Source organism: Myotis brandtii, unplaced genomic scaffold, assembly GCF_000412655.1.
Source record: "Myotis brandtii unplaced genomic scaffold, ASM41265v1 scaffold237, whole genome shotgun sequence".
Taxonomy (NCBI): domain Eukaryota; kingdom Metazoa; phylum Chordata; class Mammalia; order Chiroptera; family Vespertilionidae; genus Myotis; species Myotis brandtii.
This window is the reverse complement of record NW_005358943.1, coordinates 4,360,494-4,374,579: the sequence shown is the minus strand read 5'-3', so window position 1 is coordinate 4,374,579 and position 14,086 is coordinate 4,360,494. Positions and strand designations below refer to the sequence as shown.

At 36.8% G+C, this 14,086-nt stretch overlaps 1 protein-coding gene across 3 annotated transcripts in view; it reads left to right on the top strand.

Moving 5' to 3' along the window:
- The window catches only part of ATF7IP (activating transcription factor 7 interacting protein), a 122,470-nt gene that overhangs the window by 79,547 nt on the left and 28,837 nt on the right, over positions 1 to 14,086 (top strand). For all 3 annotated transcript variants that reach the window (XM_014540190.1, XM_014540188.1, XM_014540189.1), the window contains 5 exons: positions 1,197 to 1,262; positions 3,105 to 3,184; positions 4,881 to 4,969; positions 7,989 to 8,621; positions 10,020 to 10,081. In XM_014540190.1, the coding sequence (XP_014395676.1) occupies positions 1,197 to 1,262; positions 3,105 to 3,184; positions 4,881 to 4,969; positions 7,989 to 8,621; positions 10,020 to 10,081 (930 nt within the window). The remainder of the gene's footprint in view (positions 1 to 1,196; positions 1,263 to 3,104; positions 3,185 to 4,880; positions 4,970 to 7,988; positions 8,622 to 10,019; positions 10,082 to 14,086) is intronic.

Here is a 14,086-nt window from a genome sequence, read left to right as displayed (position 1 = left end):
ACTGCTGGTTTAGGCCCAATCCCTGTAAACTGGCAGGACATTTTTCGAGGGGTCCAAAATTGGAGAGGGTGCAAGCCAGGCTGAGGAACACACCCTCCCCCGTGCACGAATTTCATGCACTGGTCCACTAGTTAAAGAATAACAGAATAATGAAATTAAATGTTTCAGAGTAATATTACATGAGCACTCATGTAACTGCTATTGAAATTATAAATGAGCAAAGCCTTTCTGAAAAACATTTAGATAAGAGCCTTAAAAATATACTCTAACTTAGGAATTCTATTTCTGTGAATGTTGTCTATGGAAATCATGTGAAAGAACAAACATTAATTGCAGTGTTATTTGACTATGGCAATACATTGAGGAACATTGACATCAATCTGGAAAGTGAAATATATATGATTTAATATATATGATATACAGTAGGTCCTTGTGTTAGGTCGGAGATCTGTTCCTACGGCACGACGTAATGGCGCAATATAACGCCGTAAGTCGGAACCCACCTACTAAGCACCTATGTCACTCACATGGAGCACATACACAGCAGTAATGAAGTGAAACAGTAAAAAAAAATTTTAAAGAAAGATAATTCCTGACCTTTACTTGTGGTAAATAAATAATAAAAAACATAAAGCACATATATTTTATTTTATTTTTAAAAAATAAATGGGAGATGGCGACGTAACCATGAAACGATGTCCGTCGAGTCCAATGTAATCTGAGGACTGCCTGTATATATATAAAATCAATGGTATATATTGATTCAATATATTATACATGTACCCATAAGTAGTATTGACAAGGGATCTTTATTACTTACAGATATGCTTATTTTTGCTACTACAAAATTCTCTTGTGAGAAAGTGACGTGTGATTACAACTATGTTTAAAAATAACAAAAAACAATCATACATATTCAGAAATGTACTGGTTTGTGAGCAAGTATCCATAGTTCTAGGAGGAAAAAAGCTAATCTTAGTAGCTTTACCTGTGGGTATCAAATTTAAGGCCATTTTAGTTTTCATTATAATTTTCTGTGTTTTTCAAATATATATTTTAAAATCAGCTTACTTTATTTATTTTTTTGCTGTTTGCTATCTTTGAGGATCCTGTTATCTATGAGTTTCTTGTTATATGGGTTACATTTTAATACCATAATGCCACTTGAGTTGTCTTTCCATTTTTGCTTTTTGTAGGCCAAGATAGCCAGGTTAACCAAACGCTTTGGAGCAGCCAAAGAAGATCTTAAGAAAAGACAAGAAGTAAGAATTTCTATTGTTGCACAATTAATATTTAGCTCTAACTGATAATCTTAGTTAATGCTGAATTAGGAGGAAACACTTCCTTTATTACAGTTCTGAAGTTTGCTCTCATTCACTGTACTTACTGTATGTTGTTTCTGCAGCTCTATAATTAATTTTTAACCCTTTCTTAATTTTCAATTACTGTTTTCACATTTTAACACATATCAATTACTTTTAATTTATGGCATTCTTGAAGCCGTATTTTCTATACATGCAGACTGAAGGGTCCCGGGTTTGATTCTGGTCAAGGGCACATGCCCTGGTTGCGAGTTCGATCCCCAGTAGTGGGTGTGCAGGAGGCAGCTGATCAATGATTCTCTCGCATCATTGATGTTTTTACCTCTTTCTCCCTCTTTCTCCTTCTCTGAATTCAATAAAAATATATATTTTTAAAAAATTATGTTTTTTGGGATTTATCCTAGTCTAGTCTGTTATCGTTTTAGTATTCCACTGCCTTCAGTAGCCCCGTTCTGCCCTTCCTTTCTTACACTATGTAAGTTAAGTCCAAACATGGTAGCATAACATAAACACTATTCTATAGTCTAGTTTTTCTTTTTGTTGTTTCCTTAGTTACTCTGTAGTACATTATTTAAAACAATTTAAAAATATGTTTTTATTGATTTTTAGAGAGAAAGAAAGGGAGAGGGAGAGAGAAACATGGATGTGAGAAACATCGATTGGTTGCCTCCCGCATACATCCCAACAGGAATTGAGCTTGAAACCTGGGCATGTGCCCTCCCTGATTGGGTATCGAACTGGCTCCTTTTGGTGCACGAAGATGATATTCAACCAAGTGAGCCACACCAGCTGGGGCATGCAGTACATATTTTTAATATAGCATTTGCATGTTGCTTTTTAGTTTTTCAGTTGAATTTCTTTCTCTTCCTCTTGACTTTTTTCCCCATTTGAGCAATTCACATTTCTTTTTGTATTGATAGATCCATTATCTGGCACATGATAATTGCCAATAATAATTATTTCATTAATAATCACTATTTCTACAAGATTTTTCTGTCTTGATTCATTTTCTCACTTGACTTAAAAATAATTTTATAGTTTCAACCTTACCTTGTCCCTCCACCCCCACTGACTTCCTTCCCCCCACAACTAATAATTTGTTCTTCATCTCTATATTGTTTTTACTTAACTTTTAAAATTCTGTTTTCTCTCTTTTTTTCTTGAGTAACTGACAATTGGTTTTTTCCTTTGTTCTATATAGACTAATTTCCCCAAACTCGCTTAGACATATCCAAAGATTTTTCATTATAGATTTTTCAACTACGTAATTTCCTGATTTTAAATTTCACTTTCTCAACTTTGTTTCTTTGTTATAATGTGTAAAATGAGCTATTTTATTTCTTATATTAGAAAATTTGTATAAATCTTTTTTGAACCGTTTTTATTTGCTATGCCTAGTAAAGTATATGTAGACATTCACTAGATATTTATTGAATGAGTATATCTGGTTTATTATTAATATTTTTATTGTTTTGTTTATTGAGCCCTTACAGCATGTAAACCATTTTCATAGTCTTCATTTTATTTGCTCATCTCAAAAAACTGAGGTATCAGAATTTTATTACATTTGTCTTTTGTATAATAAGCAGTTGTTTCCATTAAGTACTGTGCTTAAGACAGCTAACAAGTGGCAATTCCAAGATTCAAATTCTTGTCTCAACTAATATTTTTCATGGAATTATAGAAGTAACAGATAATATATTGATAAAGCATTTAAGGTCTTATTTTTAAAGATTTGTTTTATATTGGGTTTTATTTTAGCTTGGTATTTTTCTCCCTTAGAATCCACCAAACCCACCTGTACCTGTATCACCAGGAAAGTCTATAGCTGATGTCAGCAGCAATAACAGTGTGCCCTATAGGTGAGAATAATAAATAGTCTATTTGTCAAGTATTTATTCCCCTCCCCCCTTTTTTTTCTTTTTTTTCCTTTTTCTTGTGTTAATCCTCACATGGGGATATTTTTCCATTGCTTTTAGCTAGAGTGGAAGGGAGGGAAAGATGGAGGGAGGGAGGGAGGGTTACTGGGGTGAGGGGGAGAACATCTATGTGAGAGAGACACATTGACAGGTTGCCTCCTGCATGTGGGGACTGAACCTGCAACCTAGGTATGTGCTCTTGACCAGGAATGGAACCTGCGACCCTTTGGTGCGTGGGCCGACTCTAACCACTGAGAACACTCCCAGGGCCTCTTTTTCTACCTTTTAAAAATAAAATTCACTCATTTTTCCCATCCACCAGCCCCCACTTCTGGCAACTACCAATCTGTTCTCTATATGAATTTTAAAAAATACATATTTTTTTTAGATTTCTTAAAATAAATTTTGTTTTTTTAGATTTCTTTCTCTCTTTAACTTCGCTTATCAGCATGTCTTCAAGATCCATCCATGTTGGGGGTCAAATGGGAAAATTTTTTTTATGGCTAAATAATACTCCTATGTGTGTGTATGTATAAAAGTTTGCTTACCCATTCATCCATAGGTGAACACTTAAGTTGTTTCCATATCTTGGTTATTTTAAATAATGCTGCATTGAAAATGGTTATGCATATATCTTTTCTAATTAGTATTTTGGTTTACTTCAAACAAATATCCAGATGTGTAATTGCTATGTCATATGGTAGCTCTATTTTTAATTTTTTGAGGAAGCTTTGGACTGTTTTCAATAGTGACTGCACCAATTTACATTTCCATCAATAGTGTGCAAGGTTTTTAAATAGCAAGTCTGTCAAGTTTCCAAATAACTCATATGTAGAATCTAATGAACAAAATTAACTGTTGAACAAAATAGACCCAGAGACATAGAAGCATGGTACAGACTCTAGAATCTCAGTGGGAAGGTGCGGGTAGGTAGGAAGAGATCAAAGAACTTGTATGCATAAATGCATAACCCATGGCACAGACAATAGGGTGTGAAGGCCTGGGGTAGTGGGTGGGGTGGTTAGAAGGGGTCAGTGGGGGGAAAAAAGGGACATATGTATTACTTTCAACAATAAAGATTTTTAAAAAATAAAGTAATAAAATAAGAGAACAAGTTTCTGATTTTATTTTGCAGAAACATCTTGGAATCTAATCTTAGGTATTAGTATAGAGACAAGTGGTATACCAAATTAAGTGTATTTCCTTCCTTTTTGCTTTGTTATGGATATTGGTTTTGGTAATTTATTATAAGGCTTTCTGTGGTCATTGCAGATTTCTTTTATCACTTGTACTAAATAGTATTCTCTCAAGTAACTGAGAAATGCTTTGGTCAGGGGTGATAAAAGCTAGTGTCTGCAGATTTTAGGACCTACATTTGGTTTTCAGGTAAAAGTATTAAGGACATTAGAATATAAGAGGAAGACTCTTCTCTAATGCCATAGGACACTTCCCCTCCTGCCCTAGCATTCTGAAGTCTATGTGGTGGTTTTCCCTCAGTGCATTCACTTGAAATTTAATGCTGCAATAGCTATGTCTAGTCACTCTTTCCCATGGGCCACTGCTTTATCTATACATAAATTGAAGTTCCCTACAATGTTATATTCATGACTGACTATTTTTGTGTATATATATTTCATAGAAACACAGGTACAGTGAGACAGTTGCTGGAGTCCAAAAGAAATGTAAGCGAGAGTACACCACCATCCATTCAAACCCCTGTGAATACAGGTAACAATATTTTTTAACACTGAAATACATTTTCTTAGTGTAATTGGAGACGTTGTTTTTCTTTTCTTTTGAGGATGAAATTTGCTAGAAACTGAGCATACTGCCTAACCGGTTTGGCTCAGTGGATAGAGCATCGGCCTGCGGACTCAAGGGTCCCAGGTTCAATTCTGGTCAAGGGCATGTACCTTGGCTGTGGGTACATCCCCAAAGTAGGAGGCATGCAGGAGGCAGCTGATTGATGTTTCTCTCTCATCGATGTTTCTAACACTCTATCCCTCTCCCTTCCTCTCTGTAAAAAAACAATAAAATATATTTTAAAAAAAAAAAGAACCTGAGCATATTGATCTAAAATTGAGTGCTTAAGTATATAATTTTATTTAAACACTAGAGGCGCAGTGCATGAATTCGTGAGGTCCGGCTGGCCCAGCCCCAATCGGGGTGGATTGGGGCCGGGCCTGTCAGAAGGAGGAGATGGCGGGAGGTTGGCTGCCTGGCCCATCCCCGTTGGGGTGGGGGGGCCGATCTGGGGTGGGGCCAGGCAGGAGGAGGGGCTGCAGGAGGTTGGCCAGCCCACCCACCCCCTATTGAAGTAGGGGGATGTGCAGTCAGGGGCAGGGCCAGCCAGGGGGATGGGCTGTGGGCTGATCAGGGTGGTCGGGGCCCACCGGGGGTGGGGCCTGCTGGGGGGAGGGGCTTCAGGAGTTTGGCCAGCGAGCCCCACCCCTCTGATCAGGCGGTTTGCTGGCCGCAGTGGGCATCATAATGACTAGTCGTTCTGGTTATTACAGTGTTTTGTTCTGGTTGCTGGCTTTTTATATATATAGATTAGGATTCCATATATGAATGGAAATACAGAAATTGAAATCTCTACTGTAGTGGTTCTCAAACTTTTTAGTCACCATATCCCTGTATAATCTTAAAAACTATTAAGAATCCCAAAATTTTTGTTTATGTGGGTTATGTTAATTGATATTTACTATTCATTAAAAAATAATAGACACTGCCTAGCCAGTTGGGCTCAGTGGATAGAGTGTCATTCTACATACTGAAGGTCCCAGGTTTGATTCTGGCTGAGGGCATGTGCCTCAGTTGCAGGCTCAATCCCCAGCCCTGGTCGGGTGAGTGCGGGAGGCAACCAACCGATGTATCTCTCTCACATTGATGTTTCTCTATCTCTCCTCCTTCCTCCAACTCTAGAAATCAATGGGAAAATATCCTTGGGTGAGGATTAACAAATGAAAAAATAATTATTAACACCTTATTTTGCAACACGTGTTTTAATGAAAAATAACTTCTAAGCTTAAAAAAGTAATGAAAAGAGTATGATTGTCTTACATTTTTATACATTTCTTTTATCTCACTTAAAACATTAAGATCCCTATGAAAGCGGGATTCTTATATCTACATCTGCATTCCTTGTTGAAGTTTGTTGTTTTGATTGAAATATATGAAGAAAATTCTGCCTCATACAAATTTGTGGTTGGAAAAGGCTAGCTCTTTTAGAGAACTGTGGATATTTTCTTTGAAAATCAAGTAGTAGTTTGTTTGTTTATTTATTTATTTACTTTTTATTGATTTCAGAGAGGAAGGGAGAGGGAGAGAGAAACATCAATGATGAGAGAAACCAGAATCGAACCTGCAGGCTGATGCTCTATCCACTGAGGGCTATTTTGTTTGCTTTTTTTTACTGTGAACATGTGATGGTAAAAAATGTAGTGATAATTTTAGTACCACTACTTGATTTTTGTACTGAAGTATCAGAAGTTTTACTCATCATTGCTTTGGCTCCATCAGTGCAAATATCTACATGGTGAAAAAGTAAAATAATGTTTTATTATTGTTATGAAAATAGTTTTGATATTGCAAGCTCTTGAAAGGGTCTCAATTACCCCAAGTATCCCACTGAACCATACCTTGAAAATTGCTGCTCTCAGTATGCCCGTGATTTTGGAAGAAAGACTACAGATCAATGAGAAAGACACTTAGCCATCTAGCTTCCTTATTTCATCTCCCATCGACACTCTGCCATCTTCCATTTATATATATAAAAGGCTGATTTGCAAAGTGTCCCCTCAGGAGTTCGACCAGGAGACCAGGAGTTCGAATGCTCACTATGACATGTGCTTACCACCAGGGGGCAGCATGGGACAAAGAAAGTCCCCAGCCAGCAGCCGGGGAAGGATAGCCCCGGTCGGCAGTTGGAGGAAGGCCCCAGCCAGCAGCTGGAAGGCCCCGATCAGCCCTGATCGCTGACCAGGCCTAGGGACCCTACCTGTGCATGAATTTTGTACCCTGGGCCTCTAGTCCTATAAAATAAAGAGCTAATATGCTAATTAGACCAGATGGTGGAATGACCTTCTAGGGCGGGGGGGGGGGGGGGGGGGGGCAGGGCCGTGAGGCAGCCGGGGCTGCGAGGGCTGAGCCCCTTACATGAATTTTGTGCATTGGGCCTCTAGTATTATATAATGTTAATAGAGTATCAGTGTAGGCAGCCTTCTGTCTCTAGTTCTTCTCCCAGGCAATTCAATACAACTTGATCCGAAGATCCAATTTCATATGGTCCAAATGATAAGATACATGACCAAGTTTGCCTATTCATTAATAGTGATGATGCTTACTAGACTTTCTATTTGAGTTTATATATTGCTAGTGTCCCAAAGCATTTGTAATGTTTTAAATGTAGTTTCAAAAATATCTAAACAATATTACCAATTTTTCAGTTATTTTTCAGTTATGCTATAGTTATTACAGTAATTTTCAGACACTGTTTTGATAAGGAGATAGCAGTCCTTCATATTAATCATAAACCATGTGATGTTTTCATAATAGACTGATCATAGATGCAAAATGCTTCTACAAATTTAACTCAAAGAAGTTCAAGAATTTAAATCTGGAAAGAATTTCATTATGAAGGACTTTACTGTATCTACTGCAATCCATTAAATTATTATTGTGTTATATTATCCTAGCTGATAAATGGAGATAGCCATTTAAACAGATTTCTTTTTTCTTTCTATAGTGTCTTCAACCAATCTTGTCACTCCTTCTACAGTTGTCAGTAGTCAACCTAAATTGCAGACTCCAGTGACTTCGGGTTCTCTGACATCAATTCTTCCTGCACCCAACACAGCTACAGTAGTTGGTACTACTCAGGTGCCTAGTGGAAATCCCCAACCTACAATCTCTTTACAATCATTACCAGTGATTTTGCATGTACCTGTTGCGGTATCCTCCCAGCCTCAACTTCTACAGAGCCATCCCGGGACTTTAGTAACTAATCAACCATCTGGCAACGTTGAATTCATTTCTGTACAGAGCCCACCTACAGTGAGCAGTCTCACCAAAAATCCAGTATCCTTGCCATCCTTGCCAAATCCCACTAAACCAAACAACGTTACTTCTGTGCCCAGCTCTAGTATTCAAAGGAACTCTCCTGCCAGTGCTGCACCATTAGGAACAACACTTGCTGTACAGGCTGTTCCAACAGCGCACTCTATTGTACAAGCCACAAGGACTTCTTTACCCACAGTAGGCCCATCAGGACTCTACAGTCCATCAAATAATCGTGGTCCTATACAGATGAAAATTCCAATTTCTGCTTTTAGTACTTCATCTCCTGCAGAACAGAGCAGCACTACTACCCCAAGAATTGGTAAGTCACTGTGTAGCTTTAATAATAGAAATTAAAGCTTGCTAATGATCTGTAGATAATTGAACTTTTCTATTTGTTTGTAGAAGTGGCTAGCATCATTAGAAAAACAAAGTAAATGGAATATTCTGGGGGTTATTTTTATTTTTTTTATTATTTTTTAAAAATATATTTTATTGATTTTTTTACAGAGAGGAAGGGAGAGAGATAGAGAGTTAGAAACATCGATGAGAGAGAAACATCGATCAGCTGCCTCCTGCACATCTCCTACTGGGGATGTGCCCGCAACCCAGGTACATGCCCTTGACCGGAATTGAACCCGGTAACCTTCAGTCCGCAGGCCAACGCTCTATCCACTGAGCCAAACCGGTTTCGGCCCTGGGGGTTATTTTTAATAAGTTTTAGTTACATAAGAAATTATGTTGTTAAAATGGGATTTGAGAGAGAGTTTGTTTTGAGTGAGAGGCTAGCATTTGTATTTAACTTTTAGGCGTTTTTCTAATCTGGGTGAATTTTTTTATTTAGGCTTTGTAGCAAGCATTATTTTATAATACATTTTCCAGGAATATATGAATAGAACAAATTTATTTTAAAGTATCTAATTGACCTAATGTATGCTTAAAAGAGGAAAATAAACATCACATATTTTCCCTACCCATTTGTGTGCTCATCACTCACATCTTCCAAATTTGAACAGTTTAAAAATAGGTTCTGCCCTCTCTAGTTTACTACGCAGTGCTTGATTGTGTCTTGTTTTCTCTGTTGTATATTTTCCCCTATGACATATTTTATGATTATGTTTGTATATATGTGTACTTTGAAGTATTGCAAAAGGAGAGCTTGATTGTATCTGTATTTAAAATCTTTTAAACTCTTTTTTAAACTACATTTTGTATGCATTCTCTTTTTTTCAATTATAGTTGACATTCAATATTTTATATTAGTTTCAGTTATAGAATAGTGGTTAGACATTCATATAATTTATGAAGTGTTTCCTTTGATAAGTCTAGTAACCATCTGGCACTATGCATAGTTATTACAATATTATTGACTATATTTCCTACAGTATATGTTATATCCCTATGACTATTTTGTAACTACAATTTGTATTTTTTAATCCCTTTAGCTTTTTCCCCCAACCCTCATCCCATCTGGCCACCATCAGTTTGTTGTTTTGAATAATTAATGCTTAGCCTAGAGACAATTTAAGTCAAAGAGAGGTTCATGCTGGGTAACAAATTTCTAATAGTTATTTAAATTATAAGTGTGTGTGTGTGTGTGTGTGTGTGTGTGTGTGTGTGTGTATACGTATGCATGTTTCTGTATATAAAGCACAACCCAACTTTTCACATTTTTAGGTGCTTTTAAAAATGGCTGACTTTTTAAATTTTGACTCCTCAGAAAACCAGACAAACAAAACAATAGATGCTTCTGTTAAGAAAGCAGCTGATAGCACATCACAGGTAAGATTTTCCTTCTGTTTCAAATTAAAATTCTAATTATAGTCCACAAGACAATGGATTTCTACCAGTATTCTTTAATACAATGAAAATTATTCTGTGTTCTTTACAACTCTTCAAAGATTTCCAAACAGCTTCTCTGTTATATTGAACAAGAACTGACTTTCTTTGCTTAGTAATTCTCCTAGAGGTAATGTTATTTTATTATATTGACTAACTGCTTGGCTTATATAATTGACAGTCCAGCTATTTGCCTAAGTGGCAAATATAAAACACTGTGAAACAGCCTGTGATTCTTTAGAATATCCTTTTCTGATTACTTATGGCTAACTTACTTTTTCTGTGACAAATCTTACTAGGTTGAACACTTTAAAGTTAGTAGAGTTTCAAAGAAATCTGAATGGGCTTGTATGGAAATGGTGGTTGTTTAATCAGACCTAGTTAGGAACTCATTAAATATGTAAAATATTATCTTTTTTTGTAGTCATTGAATGAAGATTTCTCTAATGTCCTCCAAATAATTATTTGTCAACATATTTCACATAGAATGTTTTATTATAACATATTTTTTCACATATCTCATTTCATATAATACATTAATATATTTAATATAGTGTAAAAATTATTTATTCACATTATCAGCATATATTATAAAACAATGTAGAATTTTTTTATGCTGCTGTCTGTAATTATAGTCCTGATTTGAGGGACTCAGGTTCACCCTCAAGTTGGTTGATTTGCTAGAACAGTGGTTCTCAACCTTCCTAATGCCGCGACCCTTTAATACAGTTCCTCATGTTGTGGTGACCCACAACCACAAAATTATTTTCGTTGCTACTTCATAACTGTAATTTTGCTACTGTTATGAATCATAATGTAAATATCTGATATGCAGGATGTATTTTCATTGTTACAAATTGAACATAATTAAAGCATAGTGATTAATCACAAAAACAATATGTAATTATATATGTGTTTTCCAATGATCTTAGGTGACCCCTGTAAAAGGGTCGTTCGACCCCAAAAGGGATCGCGACCCACAGGTTGAGAACCACTGTGCTAGAAAGACTCATAAGGCCCATAGCAGGGTACTTACGGTTTATACAGCAAAAAGATAGAAAGCAAAAATAACAAGGAAAAGATAAGCATCAAGTAGGGTTCAGAGAGGTTAGACACAAGCTTCTAAATCTTCCCCTATCCATCATCACATAGCATGTGCTTTCTCTCTCATTATTAACTTCAGTGACAAGTACCAAGAGTCTCTGCCCAAAGAAGCCTGACTAACTCTCAAGGTCTGAGGTAGTTTAGAGGGCTGGTCATATAGCAATATCTTTCTATGTAACCAGTTGAAACTCAAAAACCCAATAGTAAAATCAGACATACATCAATAATCTTGATGTTTGTGCGAATCAATCTTGACAAGGCAGTATGACAAATTCCACTTTTCAAGGTGTTCAAAAGAAAATTATTAATCATTAATGGAAACTTTTCAAAGGCCACATTCTTGGTAGCTAATCAAGTCTCAGTTATAGTTCCAAGTTCCCTTGGAGAGATGTGCAAAAAGTGAACAACCAGGTGTTCTGTGTTAAGTTCCTTCACAATTGGTGAAGTGCCCTTATTGTAATTTTTCATATATGTTCTTTTTGTTTGTTTTATTACAAAAAAAACACAAAAAACAACCCTCTCTTGAAGTTTTCTTAGTGTTGACTTAATGAGAGTGGTCATATTGGAGAAGTGTACACCATTAGATAACTTTTAATAAAATAGATTCTTAGTATAAAACCTACTTGTCAACAATTAAGGGTTTTTTTTTTTTTATAGTTTCAAATTGAGAACTTTGGTAAGATTTGTAAATGCAGATATAAATGTGTGATTTCTCTGATTAGATACGTTTTCTCATTAGTGATGTCAGAAAAAATGTAAAAGGACCTATGTATATGTATATGTGTCTGTTTATAAATCTGCACCTAGTGGCATAGATATAATAAGCCCTAGAGTCAGACAGCCTGGCTCCTGTCACTTTTTAGTGGATAGCCTTTGGGCAAGTTACTTAATACCTTGGATTTCTCACCTATAAAATGTGGGTAATGCTATTACCCACTTCATAGGATTACTATAAAAATTAAATTTGTTAATATAAAACATTTAACACAGAGCCCTATAGCAATAGTGTCAACTATAATCTTATAATTGCTATTAATAATTATTGAAATAATTACCAATTTTATTTCTCAAGAAGAAAACATAGCTAGGAAACTACCTGTAATATATAATAATAGATAATAAGTTGTTTGTTAGGTTGTGACCAATAAAAATATAGCAGATTAGATTTTATTGTAGACCTTCTTGTCCTATTATAGAGTATACATTATAGGAAAATATGCATCTCATAATAAAGCATCAAAACATGACATGAAGGCTACCAAATTTATGGAAGAAATAGACAAATAGGACATTTTATTATTATAAAGTTTCCCTCTTTGTATCTTGTCTAATATTTACATGGTCACAGCAGCTTTTTTATATTTACTTTTTTCAGTGTATTTATGTCTTCATATTTAAAGTGAGTATCTAGGATGTCTTATCCCATGTGACAATCCCTATATTTTAATAGGAAATTTTAGTCTGTTTACACGTGGTATAATTATTGATATGGTTGTATTTAGGTCTTCTGTTTTATAATTTTAAAAATTTGTTTCATCTAAATTTTGTTTCTATGTGGTTTCTTTTTTTCTTTATTTTGTGTTAATCTTACGGGGTTTTAAAAAACATTTTATCTTAATTCTCCTGTTTTCCTTTTATTTTTGTTTTTCAGTTTCTACTTCTTAATTGCACATTCATTAATATATTTCCTTTAATTCTCTCTCTTTTCCCTCTCTCTCTCTCCAATCCTCACCGGAGGACACCTTTCCATTGATTTTTAGAGAGAGTGGAAGAGAGGGGGAAAGACAGAGAGAAACATCAATGTGAAAGAAACATATCGATTGGTTGCCTCCTACACACACCGACCAGGGCCCAGGCCAGGTACCTGCAGTTGACGGGAATCCTAAGCAGATGCTCTATCCACTGAGCCAAACTGGCTAGGGCCTTTGAATATATTTTTAACAGCTACTTTGAAGTTTTTGCTAAATTCAAAATCTGGCTTCACTTGGAACCATTTTCCATTAACTACCTTTTGTCTTTGGTTGTATTCTACCGGTCTTCGCATATTTTTGTTATTCTAGTAATTTTTGTTATTGGTTTTTTTTAAAATATATTTTATTGATTTTTTACAGAGAGGAAGGGAGAGGGATAGATAGTTAGAAACATCGATGAGCGAGAAACATCGATCAGCTGCCTCCTGCACGCCCCCTACTGGGAATGTGCCTGCAGCCAAGGTACATGCCCTTGACCGGAATCAAACCTGGGACCCTTGAGTCCGCAGGCCGACGCTCTATCCACTGAGCCAAACCGGTTAGGGCTTGTTGTTGGTTTTGTTGTTGTTATTATGTGGGTCCCCTGGGTCTTGCACAATTCCCATCTGCTCCCTGCAGGCATTTTAACAGACCCTCACCTACTTCCCCCACCTCCCATCACGACCCCAGTTTAATGTAAACACTCAATCTCCGGTATCTGCAGGGGGTGATCTGTGGTGGGCGGAGCTCCAGGGGTAGTAATATTACTGTGCAGGAGGCTTAAAGTTCACAAAGGCGGTGTGGCGGATGGAGTTCCAGGTTTGGGGGCTCTGAGTCCAGAATACCCTGAGGGCCCAGGATGGAGGGAAGATGGATTTGGGGACAAAAGGTCGGTGACGTCCAGATTTGTGGTGGGGAACAGAGTCGGTTGAAATCCAGGATGGGGGAGTCTGAGTCCCGGAGAACCGATTTGGGATCGATTTGGGATCCGGGACTCCTAGGGGCTGGAGTCTGAGCCCGAGGCCATATTGTGGGGGAGGGGAGGGGAGCCAAGGCGGCCAGCGTGGGCCCGGGCAGCCCGTGGTGGTCGCGCACAGACGCACAGCCACGCACA